This window comes from Typha angustifolia, chromosome 7, assembly GCF_048772165.1.
Source record: "Typha angustifolia cultivar Huaian chromosome 7, ASM4877216v1, whole genome shotgun sequence".
NCBI lineage: Eukaryota > Viridiplantae > Streptophyta > Magnoliopsida > Poales > Typhaceae > Typha > Typha angustifolia.
In genome coordinates this window covers 1,013,660-1,034,088 of record NC_133245.1, presented here as the reverse complement: position 1 = coordinate 1,034,088, position 20,429 = coordinate 1,013,660, and the positions used below count along the sequence as shown (strand labels likewise).

Below are 20,429 nucleotides of genomic sequence, written 5' to 3'. Positions count from 1 at the left end.
AGTAGGTTGTTGGAACATGGAAGGCCACCTACTTAATTTATTAGCAGTCCTTGAACTTTGAACTAGAATGTGAACAGAGAACCAAGCAGAGGGATACAAAATAAACTTTTGCCCGAAACCAACTAATATTGCGAACAAGCCGCTGCTGTGATTTCACTTCCTCTGTTCCTCAAGAGCAACAGAGGATTCCCTAAACGTACATTTCAGGTGATCTTTTATCAATTTCCTCCACAGTGGGCTTCATCAGGAATCAAAACATCAATCCTTCTTGTTCTTTGGGGGCATATTTCTCCATATTCCAGCTAAAATACTACCATAGACCGAGTGACAGATGCTTGAAACAGCACACGGAACTGCAGTGAGAGGATTGCCGAAATGCTGGCTTGCAAGCACTACGCCAAGCACTGAATTCTGCAGAGATAAGAAAAGGATAGCAACCTCATTGACCACAGTAAAAGCGAAAAAACCCTCCTGATCCATGATTATTAATCGTTATTACCTGCATGCCGACCTCAATGGAAATAGTACGCGAAGAAGATATATCAATTCCCAGCATCCTTGAGAACATATAACCAAAGAAAAAGCCCGAGGCGTGTAGGCAGCAGACAGAGGTAACCACTTGCAGCCCAGATGTAAGGATAGCCGAGGCATTCTGAGCTATAGCACTACCACAAAGAATTGCCACAGTTGCAACAGCGATAAATGGCATCAAGGGAGAAACTATCTCAACCAAACCATTGCAATACTGGTTCAGAAGAGCTCCAACTAGAACTGGTGCAAGCACAACCTGGGTTGATGAACATTGTGGCAGTGTAGACAATGAATGCAGGGAAGCAGAAACTTCAGCAATTAATTATTGTCAAGTTACCTGGACAGTTGACATAAAGAGACCTATTGGATCTACCGCGACAAATTGTCCAGCAAGTTTGGATGTAAGCAAAGGAGTCAGAACCTGCAATTATGAAGGTTAAGACAAAAGATTGGATACTTGAATGAAACTTATAAATAGCAGATGCAGTTAATATGAAAAGGTCACATTACCGCAGAAGCAAAAGTGCTTGCTGCTGTCATCAGCACAGAAAGAGCTACATTTCCTCTGGAACACAAGAAGGTAACACTGATGAGTTCAATTTACAGCATCTTTTAAGACGGCAAATTATTTACTGAATCCTACTGCAAAATGAAAATGTGACCGATCAAGTTCCTTTTTTTTTTTTTCTAATATCCAGGAAGATGTATAGGGTTTGCAGGCATCTTAGTATGAACCTTATAACAATTATGCCAGCCCAAATCAGAGTCTTCCCTATACAAATACTGCATGAGCCAAATGGACATCTTAAAAAGAACAACATTTCCTTTGATTCTGAGTGAACAGATTCACCAGCATAAAAGATCAACTCATGGACACTATACATGTTTTCTGAATCCCTCCTCACATTAAAAATCAGAAAGAATGCATAGTAAAACTAGTATATCATAAGAAAGTAGTCCTATTTCACATGACAAGTGAACTACTATTATGAGCAGAAAAAACAGATGCCCACTGCAAATACAATGAGTCTGATACTCTATTCTTTTCCACTAGGCTTTCTTATCTTTAATATCAATCAAATAGGTTTCTGATCGTTCCTAGATCTGAGTATCATTAACCTGGTTATCTTTCTCATACTTCATAATCTGAATAAAGTCAGGATACCAGTGGCATTGCTGGCATCTCTCAAAATGCAAAATCCTGGAATAACTCACTTTTAATGGTGTTTAGTGGTTTCTTCATTACCTTGCAAGATAGGTGACGATGTTACTTGCTGTCCCTGCAGAAAGAAGAGATTCTGTTTAGTTGAACAATAGAAACAGTTAGAATAGAAGATAGAAGGATGAAAAAATTATGGACACCTCCAGGACAGCAGGAGACCAGTATCAAACCAGCAGCATAATGCGAGGGCAATTTTAACAGCTTGCTCAGGAAGAATCCTGATAGTGGCATCACCTGTAATCATATCATTAAGTGTAAGATTCTTGGAGTCAATGAGAAATGATAATAAAAATGACAAAAATGAACCAGGCCCTAAATTCCTGGTTATGGAGACTTGGAAAAACTCACAAATTATATGTTTATATGGATTCTTATCAGAGGAACTGACATTAGGCAATTATGTACAGTTTACTTTGTACCTATTAATTTATCAGAAAATCAACCTTAAGTGCAGAAGTGCATATAGCCCAAGCACCGTCTGGAAAAATGATACTGGATTTAATACACTTATGAAATTATTATACTGGATTCTAGCATGCTGCAATGCTCTCATGTAACGCGCACATTGGAAGGCATGTGTAAGCATGGGGTTCATCTTGAGGTGTTATGGTGCTATAGAACACACTCAAATTACTTACCATTCGATGAAAATAGCTGATGCTCCTAAATTTATAGGACCCTATCAGAAATTTCAAAAGTTGGCACATCAGCAACTGACCGTGTACTGCAGTAGGAAACCAGCAGCCAATTCCTTCGGCATCAACAGGGCCGCTCTCAGATCCTCGAGCGTCAGTGTCATACCCATCCCTTCAAAACTTAGCAAATTAGCAGGAACAAAATAGAAAATTCTAATTAACTTTCAAGCCAGCATGAGAGGATTGGAGTAGGAACCAAGCATGGTGAGGGTGATCCCAGTGATCTGCCAACTGCGCTGCACCCAGTGAAACGATTCCGGTTGCCGCAGCGCCACGAGGCATGCCGAGCCCACCCACAGAGGAAACCCGAGGGACAACACCTCTCCCGCCCGCACAATGACCTGCCGTACATTAAATCCGTTTCTTTCATCATCATCGCCGTCGCCGGTGGATGCTGTTGGATTCGTTGAGGCACAAACACAAACAGGTGGCGGGCGTAGCGCTGCCTGGGTTGTTGTTACCCACCTACTCCTAGCTTCCCCACGGTGGAATTCGGGGGTAGAAAGAAAAGGCTGGAAAGATCGAGCGGTCTTGGGTCGATGGAGTTGGATTGAGAAGGGAGGAGGAGACGGCCGTTGGAGGAGTGGCATCGCTTTGCTCGACGATGGAATATGGCTCCGCCGAGAAGAGACAAGATTTATGAAACCATACGAAGTTTGAAAATTAAATATCACAATTATCATTATTTTAAAATCTTAATCAAAGGAATATCCGTGATTTTAATATTAAAACTCTAATATAATAAGATATATATATATATATACTAGTTTAGTAACTAAATTATCTTAATACTAGTTTATAAATACTTCCTAGTATCTCTCCTCTTTTATCTAATATTTTATATTTACTCTAGTTTATTTTTTAATAATTATTAAATCATTCTCTCTCTCCTCTCATCGTATATCTGTTATAAAGAATATTTAAATTATATACTAAAATGTCTCTTAAATTTATTAATTATTATATAATATATTGATTTACAATCAATACCGTAATAATCTAAACTTTTTTTTAGTAAAATGAGTATAATTAAATTAGTTAGAAGTTAGTCAACAAAGTAAGGCAGTCTAGATAAATGAATCTTTTTAACACTTAACGTGATTCACCTGCAGTTTGTATTTGTGTGTAGTCATATTTCATGAGGGCGACATCGATCAATCTTATCTAATGTATAATATCTCGTTAATTAGCAATTCCCATCTCACCTAACTTTATCTTTTAGTTTAGCTCAGTGCTCCCATCACTCTACTCACACTGTTACAGATGCTTTACAAACAAGGACGGGATCTAAGAAAAATCTTTCCCATCCTCTGTACACCTTCTTTGTTGTCAAGATTAATGATCGGAATCCTCAAGAGGCAAAATTAAAAATTAGCTTGTTATTTATTGCTCATCATCATACATGCCATATATAATAATTTATTTACACAACAGAAGACGCCACCTCTCACAGGATAAATTAAAAGAAGAAAACGAGAAACATATATAATAGACGAGCACACAGAACAGCATAGATCTGTGAGAGAGCAAGAACTCTTCCTCCTCCTCCTCCTCCTCCTCCTCTTCCACCCTTCGGCTAAGTTCTTCATCTATTCGATCAACGATGGGTGCTTCTTGTTTCGCCACTGTAGAGCCTGCGGTGTTTGCAAGTTGTTTAAAATCTTTGTAATTTTATTAGTTTTATTTCTTCTCTTCTGATCATTTTACTTCTTTTACGTACGCACGTACCAGTCGTAGACAGTAGGGGAATTGGGCTGGGGTTTGTCGAACAAGTTGGAGCCGAGGGTCTTGGTGGCGAGGTTGCTCCCCGGGTTGAAGACGCTGCGCCACACGTTGCTTTTCTGAGGGGTGGAAGGGGTGGTCGGCGTCGACGGCGTTCCGGGGGTAGTCGGCATCGACATCGATCTCTGGTACTTGTTGCTGCTCTCCCCTTCCCCAGCTAATTTATTAGAAGGAATTGAAGTTAACAAACGAAGTGATCGATCGCTAAGCATAACTAAATTCAAAGAGAAGGAATTGAAGTTAACCTTTAATGTCCAAAGTCTTTGCGGTGAGTTTCCTCAGCTTCTCGAGGCCCGTCTCCGGCTGGGGCCCGGCGACTACATCATCCCACATCTTGCCGAGCACCATAGTTAACTGCTTAATTCTCTCTTTAGATCTCTCAGATTAGTGCTCATTTATAATGGCCACCGCCATAGATTCCACTACCTTTCGGTAAGCTAACCACTGCAATGATAGGTGCATGTACCCAAATTCTACGATTAGTCCGTAGAGTCGCCAATCATTTGATAGCGTCGTCGATGACGAGTTTAGCCGATGGCCAGTAAAACCTTTTGTAAGTCGAAGGCATACACGATATGCTGCGAAGGGGGGTGACGAGAACTGGGTCGTTGAAATGGTGTCCTCGAGTCCGCTGTCGCGGGGGAAGGCGTTAAATGAGGTGAAGACGTGGCGGATAAGAATGGAGGGGTGGGCCCCGACATGGAATTGCGAAAATATCTCTACTCTTGCTGACTCAGCCCGTAGTTATGGTCGGATAAAAGACTAATTCTACTTTCATTATATTTATGCCTGAAGGGCACTGTACTTCTGAAAAGTGGTATTATTTGGATCAATTTCTCTTTTACTATGTAAAAGATTGTTTTGAATAACTAGTTTGACTAGCTCAGCTCAAGTCATAGAATTGTTTGGATAAATGGAGATTCGAGTGAGCCAAGATTTTGAGTATCTTACACAGAGAACACTTTAGGAGAAAAGAGAATGCTCTTCATTGGTACATGAAGACATCTGGAGCATGGAGTATGTAGGAAGGTAATTATGCTGCATCATTGCAGATTGGAAATCCAAAACAAAGTGTTGCAATAGGGGAATTAGAACCTAATATCCTGAACAGAATAACTCCAGTAATAGAACAGCAAGATAGTGCACAATAAGCAACATTTATACTGGAAAGAGGAACAAATAAAAGATGTTTTATTAGCAATAGGAGTTTACAAGTACATCAAGCAGGCTTCAAATAAAATGTTAAGAGGTTACAGATCCATTGCCAAATTCATGCAACATTGCTATCTTATGTGTAAAACCAACAAAACTACCGTCAAGGTCAGAGATCCAATGGCAAACACTATAGAAATAGTAACAAGATATTAACTCACAAGAAAAGAATAATAGAGAAATTCCAAAAGAGCTCCACCATAACAGATCCAATACAAATATTGTCATTTGCTTGGTGCGTTAGTAGATAAATATTTCTAACACGAGCTTCTTTGAAAAGAAAAAAGAAAAAAAAGGGAGTTCTAACACTAAGCATGACCAAAATTTCCTGAAGAGAAATAAGGTCAAAGCAAACAAAAGAAAGGAAGTAGAAGACCATATTTATCCTACTACAAAGAGGGGGAATTAACATGAATATGTCAATTATACTGGATCTTACAGACACTGAAGTGAAGTATCATGGCTCCAAAGAGTGATACTAAATTATATCAGTCTTTGTTTTGCCAGATAGTTCCAGTGTGAAGAGATAAAGAATCATAATTTAGAAAAAGAAAGTTGGTTGGCTTGCACAATTACACCACTAGGTTTCGTTTATCAGGTTTCAGATGACAAGTTTAGAAGCAATCAGGAGTAGAGATGCCACCGCAACTTAATGGATTTTGGATATTCTTAATTGCTGCTGGTTGCATTGCTTGAGAGGTTTTAGAATGTGCACAGTGCTCAAAAGCACGTTATTGCTCAACAAGAAACCACTCCCACTATCATGGACCTGTGGTTCGAAATAAAAATTAAGCATTGATTTAGTAAGAAGAAAAGAGAAGACAATATCACAATGCCGCATATTGAGAAAATGCATATTCCTCTGGTATAGGACTTCACAATATTAGAGGTGAGCAATCTGACTGCCAAAGAGTCTGTAAGATGAGAAGCAAGAAACAGCCACAAGCTGCATAGCTAGGCAAAAGTACCGACTAGTACTGCCTCATCAAATTTCTCCATTTATCCTTCAAATCGACCTAACCAATGAAACAGTTGGTCACTGACTACTATTAAATACATTTAAGGAAGTGAAAAGAGCTAATGCTGATTACACTAGATACCTCTGTTCTGTCTTTGAATATCTTGGGATGGCAGTTCTTAATAAATTTCCACCTACCAGCCCCGTGCCTTCACATTTGTAATGATAGGATAATTAAAAAATCATTTCCACATTATTCAAGAAATTGAACTAAAAGATAGTATAAGATCTAACTTGTTACTAAAGTTACCAATTGAATGGGTGCTTCATGCTAGTTGCAAGAATTCAAATGCAATCAGGATTGTCATGTCTGATAACGCAATTGTATTTTTTATTAGAGAAAACAAGAAAAATTGCATATGCAGTGCAGCTTGAAGGAGCAGGGAGGTTCTGATTTTGGTCTTGTAGTGAAGGAAGGGTAAGATATGCGGCTAATCACAAATTGAAACCTGTGAATGGCACAAGAGACATGCAGGTGCGGTTGCAACTTGAGATGTGGCTATTCTACTACATGTCAAAATGCTGGGAAACAGACTCTAATTGGATCAAGTATGAACTAGCCCAAATGCAGTGAGGAAACAGGTGAAAATCAGTCACTGGCACCCACAGTTGCAAGAGATCGACGAATTGCAGGTTGCCAAACAGTTCTAAAGGTGAAGAAGTTCAAAACTAAGAACTTGCAATACCTATTGTTAGGCTTAATAAATGTATGCTTCCTACAATAAATATGGCACATAATACTTGGACACTTTTCCGCGGCTTTTCTTGAAGTCTCCTCTTCCAATTGACCTTATTTCTCAACACATAATTGCTAGGCATGTCTAAGATGATGCATCCTCTCGTAATCTTGTTTAAAACTAATATGATATTTTCATATGGCACAAGTACTTGGATACCTTTCCACAGCTTTTCTCAGAGTCTCCTCTTCCAATGGACTCCATTTCTTTCTTCTTTTACGTAAAATGAATTGCATGTTATCTTCAACATCTAAAGAAGGCTTTCCATTCTTGGGACTGGAAAAATGAAGCTCCTCTGGAGGATTAGATGCAAATGGAGATTGGAATGAATCATCCCACTGCAAAAACATAAAAATTGGAAGCTATCAAAGCAGTAAGCAAGAGGAAAACTAAATACAGAAATGGTATTGCACAACTGATATCAAGGCGGTCATTATGGACATGTCTGAGCTTCGTGATTAAGTCATTGAACCAATTTTAGACATTACAAGAAAATAAAACAGCAACTAAAACAGAGGCAGCAAAACAAGTGAAAAACACATATTTTCCCAAATAATGAATGCTACCGTGAATTTCTGGATATTTCTTATATAGAAGGTGCAATTAGAGTGAGTAGGTAGTCGTAAGTGATGTCTTTTACATACAATGAAGCAAAATTTTGCAGTGGAAGTACGACAATTATATCACCTCATATGTATGAGCAGTTGGATTCCTCTCCATTATACTAGGCCGTCGCAGTGCACCACAATTACCATCCCTCTTTGCAAATGTAGCTTTGTCACAATTTCCATCTTCAATATCCCTGCCAGCAAATCCAAAGTTGCTTTTCACAAACACCCCCTTTTGGGTCTGTTCAACATCTTTCAGATTAGAACGCTCTTTATCCATATGTTCATGCTCGAACACTGCATCATTATCATTGTTCTTCCCATCGGCAACATTAGTATTCTCTGAATGACCAATTCCTTTAACTCTATATAAAGAAGATGTTTGCTTTAAGTCCAACTTCGCATGTATATTCTCCGCACGATCGTCTACCAATAGCAAAAGGTTGGAATTTTGTTATAATTCTCCAGAATTTGGCTAAGAAAGCGTGGCAAACTAGCGTTCCTAAATTTATACGACAAGAGTACCTGATCCAAGCAATCCGTCACCCTTTTCACATCTTCCAGCTCGTAAAGCTTCCACCTTTCCACTCGATTCTCCCAACGGCCGATCCAGCTGGGCTTCCAAATTCTTCCCTTTACTCTCCGCACGAAACGCCTCTGCCGCAAGTTCGAGAAATGTCGGCCCCAATTCTTTCTCTACTTCTTCCAGACACTCCCTCAACGCCTCCAACGCCCTCCCTTCCGTCTCCCTTCCCACCAACTCCTCCCTCACTGCCGGATCCAACACCGCCGCCTCCATCTCCCTCCTCGCCTCCCTCAACCCCGTCGACACCAACCCCTTCCGCTTCCCCGAACACGCCTCGAGATCAGCGACGCCGCGGTTCCATATCCGATTGACCGCCTCGAAGAAGTCGGAGATGGAGGAGTCCTTCAGAGGCTTGACGGTGAGATGGACGGCGACGGCGGAATAAGCGGCGGAGAGGAGCGGAGAGGAGTCGGAGGAGTCGGCGAGGAGTTCGAGGGAATGGAGAGTAACCGAAGAGAGTAGTCGGAAAGAGAGGTCGTCGGACAGGCGGCGGAGTAGGAGGGTTTTGGTTAGGCGGGGAGAGAGAGAGGAAGGAAGGCAGGAGCGGAGGAGCGGTTTGGTGAGGGAGGAAGGGAGGGGTTGGCGGAGGAGGAATTCGACCACCCACGGGATCACGTCTGCGTCCGGCTCGGGCATCTCCGGATGTGCGTTGGAGAAGAGAGGAGGAAGAGCTTTTCGGTTTTAAAGGGGAAGGAGGTAGTAAGGCTTGTCCTGGAAGCCACACGTGCGACTTCATTTTTTCTTATGTTATTATTATTATTATTATTAAGGTTAAACTTATTCCGATAATTCTTCTAAGTTTTCCCACATTTTGAATATATATATTCATACTCTCCTTAGTTGATATTTCACCTTCTTAGATCCCAATTTTGCTACAGATAAGATTTGCTAGAGGGTAAGGATTTATTTTCTCTATAAACTTAATTGTAAATATACATAGAAACTAGACAGATATGAAACATGTCTCCAAACTATTTCATTTGTAAAAGTATTTAAAAAGTTTTCTAAGCCTAGATAGTGGATTGTTGGGGGGAAACTGAATAGTGCTGCTGCTATTATTAAGGCTCAAGCAAAGTCTTCTCTGGTTTCATTTACCCGGGGTATAATTTTGGTTCCTCCGAGGCAACTATATCTTTCAGTGTTATTAATAAATTTTATTATTTAATATTATTGTTACTTATTAGACGGCTGTTTAGGGCACACAAAAGAAGAGTAGATCTTCCTTTCATAATTTAGTTATGAACTGCATCAGGGTTAAAAACATTATATAAAGTATAATACAACCTTTAACTCTTTATTCGAATAAAATGTCATTAACCTTTCATAATATATGCTCTTCTTTTATGCACCTAAAAGTACTTTAGATTTTAACTCGGACCTTCTAAAATTAAGTCAAAATAGAAAGAAAAAAATAGTACACCGACGAAGATAGTTTAAAACTTTTCTTTACATAATATTATAAAACTTTCATTTATGTATATTTTTTTTGAAAAACTACTATTTGAATGTGTTTGGTAAGTCAAAATTTAACCTTAGTTAATTGGTGTGATTAATTATCATATTTGCAGCATAAACCTTCTCATTTGTATCTCATGAATAGCTAATGTAAAATAGTTATCATTAAAGTTCCACGGATAACATGCTCAATTATGATGAATATATGAATTAAATTTTTTTAAAAATTATGATAAATATGTTTTGATTAGATATAAAATAGATTGATTGGATAAATATTAAGGATAAATTAGTAATTCAAATAGTGTGTGATATAAGATATAAATTTTATTTATTATAATATTTAGTTATTATTTTAAAATAAGTGGGTTATATTTTAGAATAGTTATTGTAAAGTTATTTACGTGTATGCATAACAAAAAGTCCCATGCCGTAGCGATCTGTCTCCGATCTACCTATTCGGTCTGCTCCACGTCCTCTCCAAATCCAAATTAGGGCTTCTCCTACTCTCCCCCAAATCGAGCGCACTGCCCAATTCCCTTATATTAAAAGGGGCATCTTCTCCTCCGATCGCTCTTTCGCGGTAACTCCTCTCCTTCCATCTCAATTCCCTCGCCTTTTGTTCCCTCTTCTTCTTTCTTTCCTCTTGCAGGTGCTCTAAATCCACTAATGAAGACCAAAACCCTCAAGAAGAGGCGCTCCGACGAGGTAGGGAATCCACTCTTTTCTCTCTTTATCTGTCAATTATATCGAAGAAAAGATCCCATTCCTCTTTACTAGATGATTGGATTTGATGTCGCGCAGGATCGGGGAGAGAACAAGAAGATGAAATCCAAAAAGCGCCGCCGCCGGTCGCGCCGCGACTCGTCGTGCTCTTCCTACTCCGATGACGGGTCCCGTTCTCGCAAGAAGATGTCGCTGCGCAAGAAGAAGTCGGAGAAAAATAAGATGACGTCCCGCAAGGCCCGATATCGCAGTCTTTCCTCATCGAGTGGTTATTCAAGCCGTAGTTGCTCGACTTGCTCGTATTCCGACAGGTCGCGAAGTCCATCGCGTGATAAGAAGGTGAAATTGAGGAGGAGAGGTAGGAATAAGAAAAGGGAGAAGGAGAAGGAGAAGGAAAGAGGGAGGGGAAGAAGTCGGAAGAGGTCAAGGAGGTCTCCGAGCTGCTCAACTTGTGAGGAAAGTGGTAGAAGTAGCAGCAGTGGCCGTAGCAGAAGTAGAAGTTATAGTGCTGAGAAACACAAGGCAAGGAGTGATCAGCGGAGACAGCACAAATCGTCCTCTGCAAATGATGCGAAAGTTGAGGATAAGATTATCCAGGCTTATGATGACTTCCCTTCTTCGCGGAATGATGAGGGCTATGAAGAGGGAAGGAGGGCAAATGCAGATCATGACGAACCAGAGAAGAAGACCGGTAAAGAAGTTGAGGATGGAAGTCCAGCAGAGAACATTAATGGTTGTGGTATAGATCTCGTGAGTGAGAAGAGTGAGACTGTGACTAATACTGACAGTTCAGAGGCCCAGGATTTGGAATTGATATTGAGACAGAAAGCATTGGAGAATCTGAAGAAGTTCCGCGGTGGGCCTTCTGCAATCAAAACACCTAGCAGTGACCAGAAGGATGAATCAGTTCGGACTGAGTTGGTGAAGCCTGCTGGTGGAGTTCTGGAGGCAAGAGACACCCAGTTATTGCAATGCAACCCAACTACAACTCTTCAAAGGCAAGGAAGCAGTCAAGGTGGAATTCACCTGACTGGGCCTAGAATTCGATCTGTTGTAAGCATACCGGAAGAAAATGAAAATGAAAATAGCATAATAGTCAGGCCTCTTAAAGCTAGCAAGATTGCAAGATCTATTGACAATTATTCTGATATTGGGACAACTCTGAATCACGTAAAGAAGCTTGAAAGACCTAACGAAAGAACAGATTTGCAACGAACTAGTGCTATCCCAGATAAAAGTTATTCTGCTGAGCATGGAAACAAAAATGCTTGCGAGGCTGACATCGAGGTATCAGCTGAAGGGTTGGCTTCAGGCTTTGCTGCCGATGACAACACTAAGAATCAAAATGTGCCTGTCGTTGAAGAAACAACCAGTTCTCAAGTTGAGCAAGTCAATAAGAATGGAAGTGTACATGTGGCGGAAAACACTACTGGTTCTCAATTTGAGCAAAAGACATTTTCTAGAATGCATGATGGAGAAATGGTGCAGGTGAATGGCATGTCCTTTATATCGAATAGACTGGTGCATTAAAATTAGACTAGCAAATGACATTTCTCATCATATTGATTTTATTATTATATTTTTGGTAGGTGAGCTACAAGGTTTATATACCAAAGAAGAGCCCCCGGCTGGCAAGACGGCAACTGCAACGATGAAGGGTTTGCAATAGTTCATGTCCATCGTTCAGCTTGCCGTTCTACAACAGTTGACCTGAAGTTGATTTCATGCACTTCTTTTTTTATCTTCGCTTCTTGTTGTAGAAAAACTATAGAGTCCATCATTCGTTGGAAGTTAACTGATATTTCAAAGCTCTGTGAGTATTCACTGTGCTTGATGTGACTACATCTGGATTAATCAATATATTTCAATTATCATGTCCTAGCATGAAGAGGCACTTCCATTTTTATTATCTGCATGTAGTTTGTAGTATTGCAGTGGACCAATTTGAAGTATCACTCCGGTGTAACTGGAACAACCTAACAACACAAAAAAATTCTTAATTTCTTTTCAGTTAATTTGGCTTTTCTAATGCTTTTCTCTTGTTTGATTATCTAAAGTCTAAGAAAACTTAATGAAGAGTCTAAGGTAGATTCTTATGTCAGTCAATCGTGAGAGTATAATATTTAACTTGTTCCTTGAAGCAATTTATATAGTTTAGTTTGTTTTCTGTTTTCACAATTTGTTCCACATATTTTACTATCAACGAAGTACTTAAGATGTGAGTGTGTGACCTTGCTCTGTCCTCGGTAGCTGTGATTAGCAGAAATATGTAATATATACTTAGCAAATTATTTTCACTTCACACATTAAGAGGTAATTTATTTACATCTATGCTCCTAGAGCTCACTCTGTTAAACTCATTTTTGTTGTTTAAGCAGTTTAACTTGAAAGTCTGTCAACATAATGGATTCTTTAGTTAGAATAAGGCATATGAGACAATTAAATTACAGGAGGGTGGAGTAGTTCCCCCATCTAATCTAATAACATACTCTAGTTCTGAATTCTGATCAATTGAACATAGATAAATGATAATGATTGGAGTTTCATTTATTTCTGGGCATCTATCAGATCTCGTCGGAATAAAATATATAATTATTTTATCTTTTGGCCAATAATGACTATAGGTGATATGCAACAAGGTCGGTCACTCTCTAACGGCACAGTATGAGCTTTATCTGGTAGCCTTGCGTGTATGCTGGTTACCCATTATTTCTGGCCTTCAGGGGGGGAGGGTAGGGGGGGCATGTTAAGAGACAGCCACTGTAGGTTGCCTCTAATCATCACTGCCATATCTATTTTGGGCCTGTTGTTCATTTCTGATGATCTCTGTAACTTTTGGTTCCGAAGATCATTAGCTATTTGGTGTCTGGGTTTTTTTTATTTGCTTTCACTCTCTCATCAGTCTTTTGTTGCCATATCTATTTTGAGCCTGCTTTTCATTTCTGTTGATGATCTGTGTAACTTTTGGTTCCGAAGATCATTTACTATTTGGTGTCAATTATTGTATGCGTCAACAATGTATGTTGTTCAAGGATATTGTGGTGCTGAACTGCTGATTAGGCCTGATGCATGGTTAAATTGATATTGACACTACTGCTACCTTTCTTTGCTTCCCTTTTGGTAGTTAGTTTTCTATGCCAGCGTGGGCAAACACCTCTGTTTGAAGAAAGTGGAATCTAGAATTATCGCATAACATTTTTTTCATACAAACAATATGTTGGCTGATGTAGTTCACCGTATGCTGTTCATGTTTTCATTAAGTTCTCATTGACCGATGTGCTTATCAGATGTGCGTCTATTTCTATTTTGAGAGGGAGTATTGTTATTTTTCTGGACATTTCTAATGACAATTTATGGTCTTGTTTATTATAACCTCTATTTGTTTAGTCCTCGTGGCAAATTCATCTTTAATATCGGTAGAAAATAATCATATGCAATTCTCGTGGAACATTGCCCTTGTTAACTTGGCTACCTTGCATTTCTTCGAAAAATTTAATTCTTATTTCTGGTGCATTGCAGGATCAAACCTTTCTACTATTCTTATTTTTCTCATGGTCTTTTAAACAAAAAAAAGAAGAAGAATTGTTTAGAAATAGTAGGAATGTAGAAAACTCCAACTTTTTAAGCACTCAGTGAAGAACAAGAAAATTTTCTTCTCCCCACAAATTCTTTGTTAGACAAACCGGAGTTCAAGGTAAAATACAATTTCTCTACAAGAACATATCAAGTAATACAAGCTCAGTCGTTCTAAAGTAAGATTTCTAGTTACATTGTACACAACATTGGATCAGTTCAAGTAATCTTGAACAGCAGCACTATCACAAGAAATTCATCTCATATGAAAGGCATGGCGTCTCTCTCCTCTATGGTTCACACGAAGATCTGGCGACTTTGGCTTCGTTGCTTCCTTTGCTGACCTGCACTCCAAATGATAGAATTTCTTAGCATCTTCTTATAGAGGAGGTGCAGCAGAAGGAAAGATATCATCACCAAGACAGCTTAAAAAGAACTGCTCACCTCTGAGGAAGAAAAGGATTGTCAAACTTCGGAAGAGGCCTCGCATGGGGCACCATCGTTCTCCTCATTTGCTTCACAACCTTTTCTTCTTCCATCTTCAGAAGTTATAAACATTATTATTTTGGACGAAAAGTTACCATCATATAATCAGGAGAAAATAGGAAATTAACCTACCATCTTTGCAGCTTCAGATTCTTCTCTCAATCTTTTGTACTTCACCTCTTTCTCCTTCATCTGCATCACAGATAAAAGAAACCATGATTAACTATTCAAAGAAAAAAAATGAGTACAAAAAGGAAGAGATATTGAATATGCTCAATGGAAATTTAGGACAAGGGACTACTTAAAATTATGTATATCATGTAACGAGTAATTCATGAGATGCACCTTTTTATCAAACTCAGATTCTGCACTGATCTATTATAGTCTAACATAAAATTATGTAACGAGTAATTCATGATATGGTGCACCTTTTTATCAAACTCAGATCTCTGCACTGATCTATGGTCTACATGGAGTAAAAATTCCTGGACTTCAGTAAGAGGCTTCCTCTCCTTCACTGGAAGTGGAATAGGATCCCTTCAAGGAAATCAGAGCAAGACTTCTCAGTATTTTCCTTTTCTTATATAGTGAAGGAAACCAAGGATAAATAAATAGCTGGACTTACTCTTTCAAGATAGGTTGTGCTCTAAAAAGTCTCTTCTGTGCTTCTTCCCTTTCCATTCTTTCCTTCTCTTCCATCTTCCTCTGCATCTCTTCTTCGTGCCTTACTAAGCTCTCAAGTTGGAAACCCTCGGGCCTTGTACATGGCTTAGGCTCAGGTTTCGGGGGAACCTTGGCAAGAGAAGCATGGTATGAAGAAGAGAAACAATATTATAGTTTCTACAAAAGTTGTTGCATGTTTTTAAGTGTTTCCTTACCACTGGATAATCTGTGGTATATGGATATGGGCTAGCCTTTGGAATTCTAGCCTTCTCCTCCTCCAATTGTCTCTGCAAAAGCTGCATCGCGAGCTGCCTCTCCTTTTCATGTCCTCTCTCCTAAAAGAGGTACAAAGAATCAGCAAGATCAACTAAATGGTTGAATTCAAACTCGTTGCTGCTGACACCACACTTGAAATTTACGCACCTCTGTGTGGAGATGGAAAGGGTTTGGTATTGTGATTCTAGGAGGTTCATTCTTGTCATAACGAGAAGAAGATTCCGAATGCAATGAAAGCTGAAAGAAAGATACAAGTGAGTTATCTGCTTATCATGACCAGAAGAAGATAATTCTGAATGCAATGAAAGGTTTAAGAAAAAGAAACATGAGTTTTATACCTTATCAAAGAGATCCGCAACTGATGCTGCTGGTGCTCCCAACCTATCATTTGTCGCAAAGTGGAACTCTTGCGGAGTCGTTATTTGTGGCTTTGGATGAGAAACCAAACCAATGTCTCCTTTGCTCTCAAGAATCTGCATTGGAATTTGTTAAGCAAAAGACGTACATAAATTATATGGATAAGATCTTCTGAAGGAAGAAGACCAAGAACCTTTTTGTTGAGCGGCCTGGCCTTAAACCTTGGAGCCCTTTCAAGTTCCTCCAGCTCCAATTCCTGAGAACTTTTGACCCTGTTAAGTAATGTTGTTAGACCCTTCACTAATATCTAAATCCAACAGTAAGATTGTTTCCAGTTCTGAATATTATTTGCATACTTTGAAGGTCTTGCTCGTAGTGCTGTTTCAAGTTGCGGAGGTCTCGGTTCTGTAAGTTTGAGGGACTTGCTCTGATTGTTCTGCATAAAGACTTCCTTTCTAAGTCCTCGACAACCAATTATATATTAGGTAATGCAATTCAACGAGAGGAATTCTATTAGCTGTACCTGAGAAGAAGTATCTTGTGAAGAGATAACTGAAGAAGTTTCTTCATGTCGGCTAGCCCTCTCTATTGTCTTGAAATGAAATTCCTATATGACAGTTAAAAAGGAAAATGGTGATCAGCTAATGCAACCGACCAACTTATAAAACATTAATATCCTTCAAAAGTGATTGATTACTTGGAAAACAGGAAGTTGTGGAGTACTTCTGGGCAATGCAGGGAGTGAAGGTGCTTCCCTTATCTGCCATTAGAACAACTATGTAAGCATAATAAATTCCGACTGATGGAATAAATTCTGAAGTTCATGTTCACCTTCTTGTTGAAAGGTCGAGCTTTGAACTTTGGAATCTTGGCCAACATTTCTGCCTCTAACTCCGCCGAACTCTTGACCCTCACTGCTCGAACCCTATGAGCTGTCTGTAGCTCAGGTTCCTTTGGCCTTGTCAAGATTAGCTTAGGCCTCCTTTGTATCATGGAAGCTGTATCATCCTGAATGGAGTTCACATAAAATGGATTGTTAGTATATCATATAAAAAAGTAGATATTCCCAAGGCTGAACATTTATATGACAAAAGATTAAACATTTCTGCAACCAGCAAAACTTTCAAATCATCAAAAAAATGGCACAGGATAAAATACTCTAAATAGACCCCTATGGAGTATGGTGCAAGATTATCACTATATATTTCAGAGATTGCCGTGCCAATTGGCATGGGTCGATATGTACTCTTTCATGGCAATTCATCTATATGTGCCATTAAAATTAAGTATATCTTATTTTAAAGAAACCTAATTAGGGTCTCTTTCATCTCTTTTGATATCCCTTTGCATTTTGGTGCTTAAACTATTTAAATTATACTTCAAATTTGAAAATAAAAGAAAAAAATTGTGTTTCCTAAATTATTTGTCCCAACAAATTGAATCTGAGAAAAATTGGGAAGAACATGAAATTATAATCTAATTGCATATGTCAAACTAATATATAGGCAATAAATATTATTTTTGGCATGTCAAGGACTATTCACTATTCAGTATGTCAATGACACACTGGCTCAGCACGACAGGTGTTAACTATATATACACCATACGGAGCTAAGGTTGCTATGGCCAGTGCCACTGGCATGACAATCATTCTCTTTAGTAGACCAGAAAAAATATCAGTTGTCTTCAAGTTGGTCCTCTTAAATCAGATGGATGCATGATCAAATTCCTCTTGAAAATTGAATAAGAATTTAAGGAGTAAAGTAAAACTAAAATTCTTAATAGCTAACCAAATATATGGGAAGAGACTAACTTGTGTATATGATCTATTTTGAGAGATATCCACATCTCTAGTCCTCGACTCAAACTTTTTAACCATCTCCGCTGCTGAAATGAATGGTATCACTTCCTGTTTCATATGATAAGAGCGTAGATTAATTCAATTTAGTTCCTCCATCATAAGGCTAAGCACATAATTTAATCATTCATGCAATATCTCTAATACCTTAAGTAAATGCGAGTCTTCCTGATAGCCTTTGGCAGCAGATGAAAGCATATCAGTGCCTGCTGGTAAGCCCAATCTTGATTTGTGGGGTAGCATCCTATTTTTAACATTAAGTATCTAGAAATAAAAAGATATCAGCGAAAATGAAGCCTACAACAGATCTAAGACAAGTTCCAAATGTGCAATTAAAATATGATTATGTCTACCTGTCTGGATCTCCCCCCATCCAATTTTTGCCTCTTTATGGCTTGATTTTCTTGAGCAACATCAGTAGCCATGGCAGTCTTTCCAACTATACTGCTGGGACACCTAAGAGTATTGGAAGAATGATTAGACAAAAAATGAAGTGAAAAAAGAAGCAACTAGTTGCGCATAAAGAGAAGGAACACTCACTTAATTGCACTCTTTGGTTTGGTGCTTTTTAAAGAGTGAACTGTAGGTGATTTGGGCTTTGGCTTTAAAGCAGATGTTTGTTTGACCATACTAGCAATTTTCTTAGCCGTCAAATGCTTTGAAATGGCAGCTGCCGCTCCATTATCAGGATTCTGCTGTGTTGTGGGGGTGCAAGTCTCCACTGCTTGGTTTCTCACACTAGCAGGTGCTAGCCTTTTCAGGGAAGCCCTCTTCGTTTTGGGCGTGCAAGTTTCGCTATCTGTCAATATTCAACCATTTATACAATTATTAAGAAGCGTTTGTACAGAAATATGAGTGGTTTACTAAAGGTCCAGAACATAATTATTCACCTGGGACTTCCATCTCATTTGATGAAGATTGAACAGGGAACTCAAAAGCAGGAACATCTCTTGTCTGACCTGTACACTGAGAGGGAACAATTCTACCAATCTCACAATGCTTAACCTCGGGAACCTGAAAGCCAGAAAAATCTCCGGAGTGAAAAAATAGCTATGGGGAAATCAATCTACTCAAAAGACCAACTTATGACTTACAAACTCGAAGGAACTCTTCCCATCCTTTACTTCTCGCTGCTCTCCTCCTTTGTTATCCGGATCAATGTCAAGCTGCTTGCCACTTTTGAAGAAACAACGGGGTTTAAACATGTAAAGTTTCAATATAGACAGAAATAAGAGCCTTTGCGGCTAAACATCAAACAGAAGGCACGCGTTGGTGCTTCTGACAGATAAAATATAAAAATGACCAACCTTGTAGTGTTATCTACTGCATCCATTTGCTTGTCTCCCTTCACATCAGTTTCTGCCGGTTCTGATTCCTAAATTAGAGATCAGAAGAGAGAGAAGAAATTTAATCAAAAGGCAACAAAAGACCCAATTTTTTTTTCACCTTATCTGCCAAATTCCAAATGAGGAGATTGATAATTTTGATCAGAAGGAAAATAACCTTTTGGGTCATGTCAACGTTTCCAAAATCGCACACGCTGTCGATCTTAACGGATCTCCCCTCTTTGATTCTTGGCATGAAGGCTAAACCAACGCAAGAAAAATACAACAATTAAACCTAAAATTGAAATCCAAAACCCAAATCACGAACGCGAGAGAGTTCTTTCCTGAAATGGTGGAAAGAAATCGCAGAAAGCAAACCAAACAAAAGTTCGAGGATGCATACGGGAAGGGGCGTAGCTAAGAGAGGTCTCGAACCAGAGCTCGGCTTTCCGGACCTCGTCGTCGGTCTCTTCATTGTTGAAGTCGAAGAATCGTGGAGCGGAGAACTCGTATGCCTCGTCAATCTGGAGAACATCCACCCCTCCTACTCCGTTTGAATCCGACGCCATTAAATCTCAAGCTCTTACTCAAGAGAGAATGGAGGGAGACGAAGAGGGTTTTCTTTTTCTTGGGGTTTCGCTGCTTCTTTTGATCGCTTGGGTTTCTATATTCGCGAGAATGGTGGTCTCGGCGAAAGAAGAACGTTGGGATGTCCAACGGTCGACAAATTTGAAATAGGACTTGGGAAAAATAATGCGGCGACGAAATATCTCAAGACTGGTCACAGATCATCCTTCTCTTAAAAAAAATTTGATGTGAGGCAACCAATGAGAGAAGAGTTTTGAAACCCGACCTGATTTCGCAACTTACCATAGCATCGCTTAGTCGAGTAACGGCTATATCGAGTGGGCCCTATGTTTCACTTTACGTTAGTACGCGGATAAATAACAACCCTGAGATGGTCCTCCCAATATATCTCATCCGCTCTCTTTAAGACATTGGGACATAGTAGTATAGCAATCAATGTTTTGAGTCACGTGCTACGCACACGGAGGTTATCCTTTTATTAGGCCCATCTTTTGGGCTTAGATAGAGGCCTATGGGCTTCACTGAAACACCCCCCCAAACTTGGAGGCCCACCTTTTGGGCCTTAGACTAGCCTGATTAAAGCCCTCAGTCTCGTCTTACCTTCAAAATAACCAGCAGATTCGTGCATTATTTATGTCTATGCATAGCAAATTCACATCCTTTTATTCCAAATGATGGAGAGCTCAGGCTCAAGCATTTTTTCGTAGGATACCATCTAAATGTTACTCTCT

The 20,429-nt window shown here is 39.3% G+C and overlaps 5 protein-coding genes across 6 annotated transcripts; 1 reads left to right on the top strand and 4 right to left on the bottom strand.

Moving 5' to 3' along the window:
• Positions 1-14: 14 nt before the first annotated feature.
• Positions 15-3,109, bottom strand: LOC140763868 (probable sodium/metabolite cotransporter BASS1, chloroplastic). Its single transcript, XM_073102241.1, has 8 exons — positions 2,645-3,109; positions 2,472-2,560; positions 1,894-1,987; positions 1,778-1,811; positions 1,042-1,096; positions 869-952; positions 500-787; positions 15-411 (listed from the first exon to the last, which is right to left on the bottom strand). The coding sequence occupies exons 1-8, from the start codon at positions 3,036-3,038 to the stop codon at positions 259-261; spliced, it is 1,191 nt and encodes a 396-aa protein (XP_072958342.1). The 5' UTR covers positions 3,039-3,109; the 3' UTR covers positions 15-258.
• A 703-nt stretch (positions 3,110-3,812) lies between these two features.
• LOC140763869 (dormancy-associated protein 1-like) lies at positions 3,813-4,636 on the bottom strand. The gene is made up of 3 exons (XM_073102242.1): positions 4,476-4,636; positions 4,177-4,387; positions 3,813-4,082 (listed from the first exon to the last, which is right to left on the bottom strand). Exons 1-3 carry the CDS (start codon positions 4,576-4,578, stop codon positions 4,046-4,048), a joined length of 351 nt encoding a protein of 116 aa, XP_072958343.1. The 5' UTR covers positions 4,579-4,636; the 3' UTR covers positions 3,813-4,045.
• Positions 4,637-6,088: 1,452 nt separating this feature from the next.
• LOC140763866 (uncharacterized) lies at positions 6,089-9,059 on the bottom strand. Of its 2 annotated transcripts, XR_012104914.1 has the most exons (6): positions 8,331-9,059; positions 7,885-8,231; positions 7,357-7,535; positions 6,543-6,609; positions 6,322-6,458; positions 6,089-6,211 (listed from the first exon to the last, which is right to left on the bottom strand). XR_012104914.1 is itself a non-coding variant. In XM_073102240.1 (5 exons), the coding sequence occupies exons 1-5, from the start codon at positions 9,025-9,027 to the stop codon at positions 6,414-6,416; spliced, it is 1,335 nt and encodes a 444-aa protein (XP_072958341.1). In that variant the 5' UTR covers positions 9,028-9,059; the 3' UTR covers positions 6,089-6,413. The 2 variants fall into 2 exon arrangements, 1 of the variants encoding a protein (XP_072958341.1); XM_073102240.1 differs by having other exon boundaries at positions 6,089-6,458.
• Positions 9,060-10,270: 1,211 nt separating this feature from the next.
• On the top strand, positions 10,271-12,456 carry LOC140763865 (uncharacterized). The gene is made up of 3 exons (XM_073102239.1): positions 10,271-10,554; positions 10,651-12,060; positions 12,162-12,456. Exons 1-3 carry the CDS (start codon positions 10,516-10,518, stop codon positions 12,225-12,227), a joined length of 1,515 nt encoding a protein of 504 aa, XP_072958340.1. The 5' UTR covers positions 10,271-10,515; the 3' UTR covers positions 12,228-12,456.
• A 1,725-nt stretch (positions 12,457-14,181) lies between these two features.
• LOC140763131 (protein TPX2) lies at positions 14,182-19,814 on the bottom strand. The gene is made up of 22 exons (XM_073101193.1): positions 19,514-19,814; positions 19,289-19,371; positions 19,093-19,160; positions 18,880-18,961; positions 18,676-18,799; positions 18,326-18,584; positions 18,139-18,241; positions 17,933-18,049; positions 17,741-17,836; positions 16,759-16,935; positions 16,625-16,687; positions 16,451-16,534; positions 16,284-16,363; positions 16,121-16,199; positions 15,909-16,043; positions 15,718-15,807; positions 15,510-15,629; positions 15,257-15,423; positions 15,060-15,168; positions 14,764-14,823; positions 14,590-14,684; positions 14,182-14,489 (listed from the first exon to the last, which is right to left on the bottom strand). The coding sequence occupies exons 1-22, from the start codon at positions 19,677-19,679 to the stop codon at positions 14,402-14,404; spliced, it is 2,445 nt and encodes an 814-aa protein (XP_072957294.1). The 5' UTR covers positions 19,680-19,814; the 3' UTR covers positions 14,182-14,401.
• Positions 19,815-20,429: the final 615 nt, after the last annotated feature.

Coding starts and splice junctions, on each gene's coding strand:
- LOC140763131 (XM_073101193.1), bottom strand. CDS start 19,679: ATGGCGTCGGATTCAAACGGAGTAGGAGGGGTGGATGTTCTCCAGATT. Junction 15,169..15,256: donor GCACAACCTATCTTGAAAGA/GTAAGTCCAGCT, acceptor ATTTCCTTGAAG/GGATCCTATTCCACTTCCAG. Junction 14,490..14,589: donor AATCCTTTTCTTCCTCAGAG/GTGAGCAGTTCT, acceptor TTTGGAGTGCAG/GTCAGCAAAGGAAGCAACGA.
- LOC140763868 (XM_073102241.1), bottom strand. CDS start 3,038: ATGCCACTCCTCCAACGGCCGTCTCCTCCTCCCTTCTCAATCCAACTC. Junction 1,988..2,471: donor GTTTCCTACTGCAGTACACG/GTCAGTTGCTGA, acceptor ATATGATTACAG/GTGATGCCACTATCAGGATT. Junction 1,812..1,893: donor GGTCTCCTGCTGTCCTGGAG/GTGTCCATAATT, acceptor TTCTTTCTGCAG/GGACAGCAAGTAACATCGTC.
- LOC140763866 (XM_073102240.1), bottom strand. CDS start 9,027: ATGCCCGAGCCGGACGCAGACGTGATCCCGTGGGTGGTCGAATTCCTC. Junction 8,232..8,330: donor TGACGGATTGCTTGGATCAG/GTACTCTTGTCG, acceptor TGCTATTGGTAG/ACGATCGTGCGGAGAATATA. Junction 6,459..6,542: donor TATTCAAAGACAGAACAGAG/GTATCTAGTGTA, acceptor TTCATTGGTTAG/GTCGATTTGAAGGATAAATG.
- LOC140763865 (XM_073102239.1), top strand. CDS start 10,516: ATGAAGACCAAAACCCTCAAGAAGAGGCGCTCCGACGAG. Junction 10,555..10,650: donor AGAAGAGGCGCTCCGACGAG/GTAGGGAATCCA, acceptor GATGTCGCGCAG/GATCGGGGAGAGAACAAGAA. Junction 12,061..12,161: donor ATGATGGAGAAATGGTGCAG/GTGAATGGCATG, acceptor TATTTTTGGTAG/GTGAGCTACAAGGTTTATAT.
- LOC140763869 (XM_073102242.1), bottom strand. CDS start 4,578: ATGGTGCTCGGCAAGATGTGGGATGATGTAGTCGCCGGGCCCCAGCCG. Junction 4,388..4,475: donor AAAGACTTTGGACATTAAAG/GTTAACTTCAAT, acceptor CTAATAAATTAG/CTGGGGAAGGGGAGAGCAGC. Junction 4,083..4,176: donor TCCCCTACTGTCTACGACTG/GTACGTGCGTAC, acceptor CAAACACCGCAG/GCTCTACAGTGGCGAAACAA.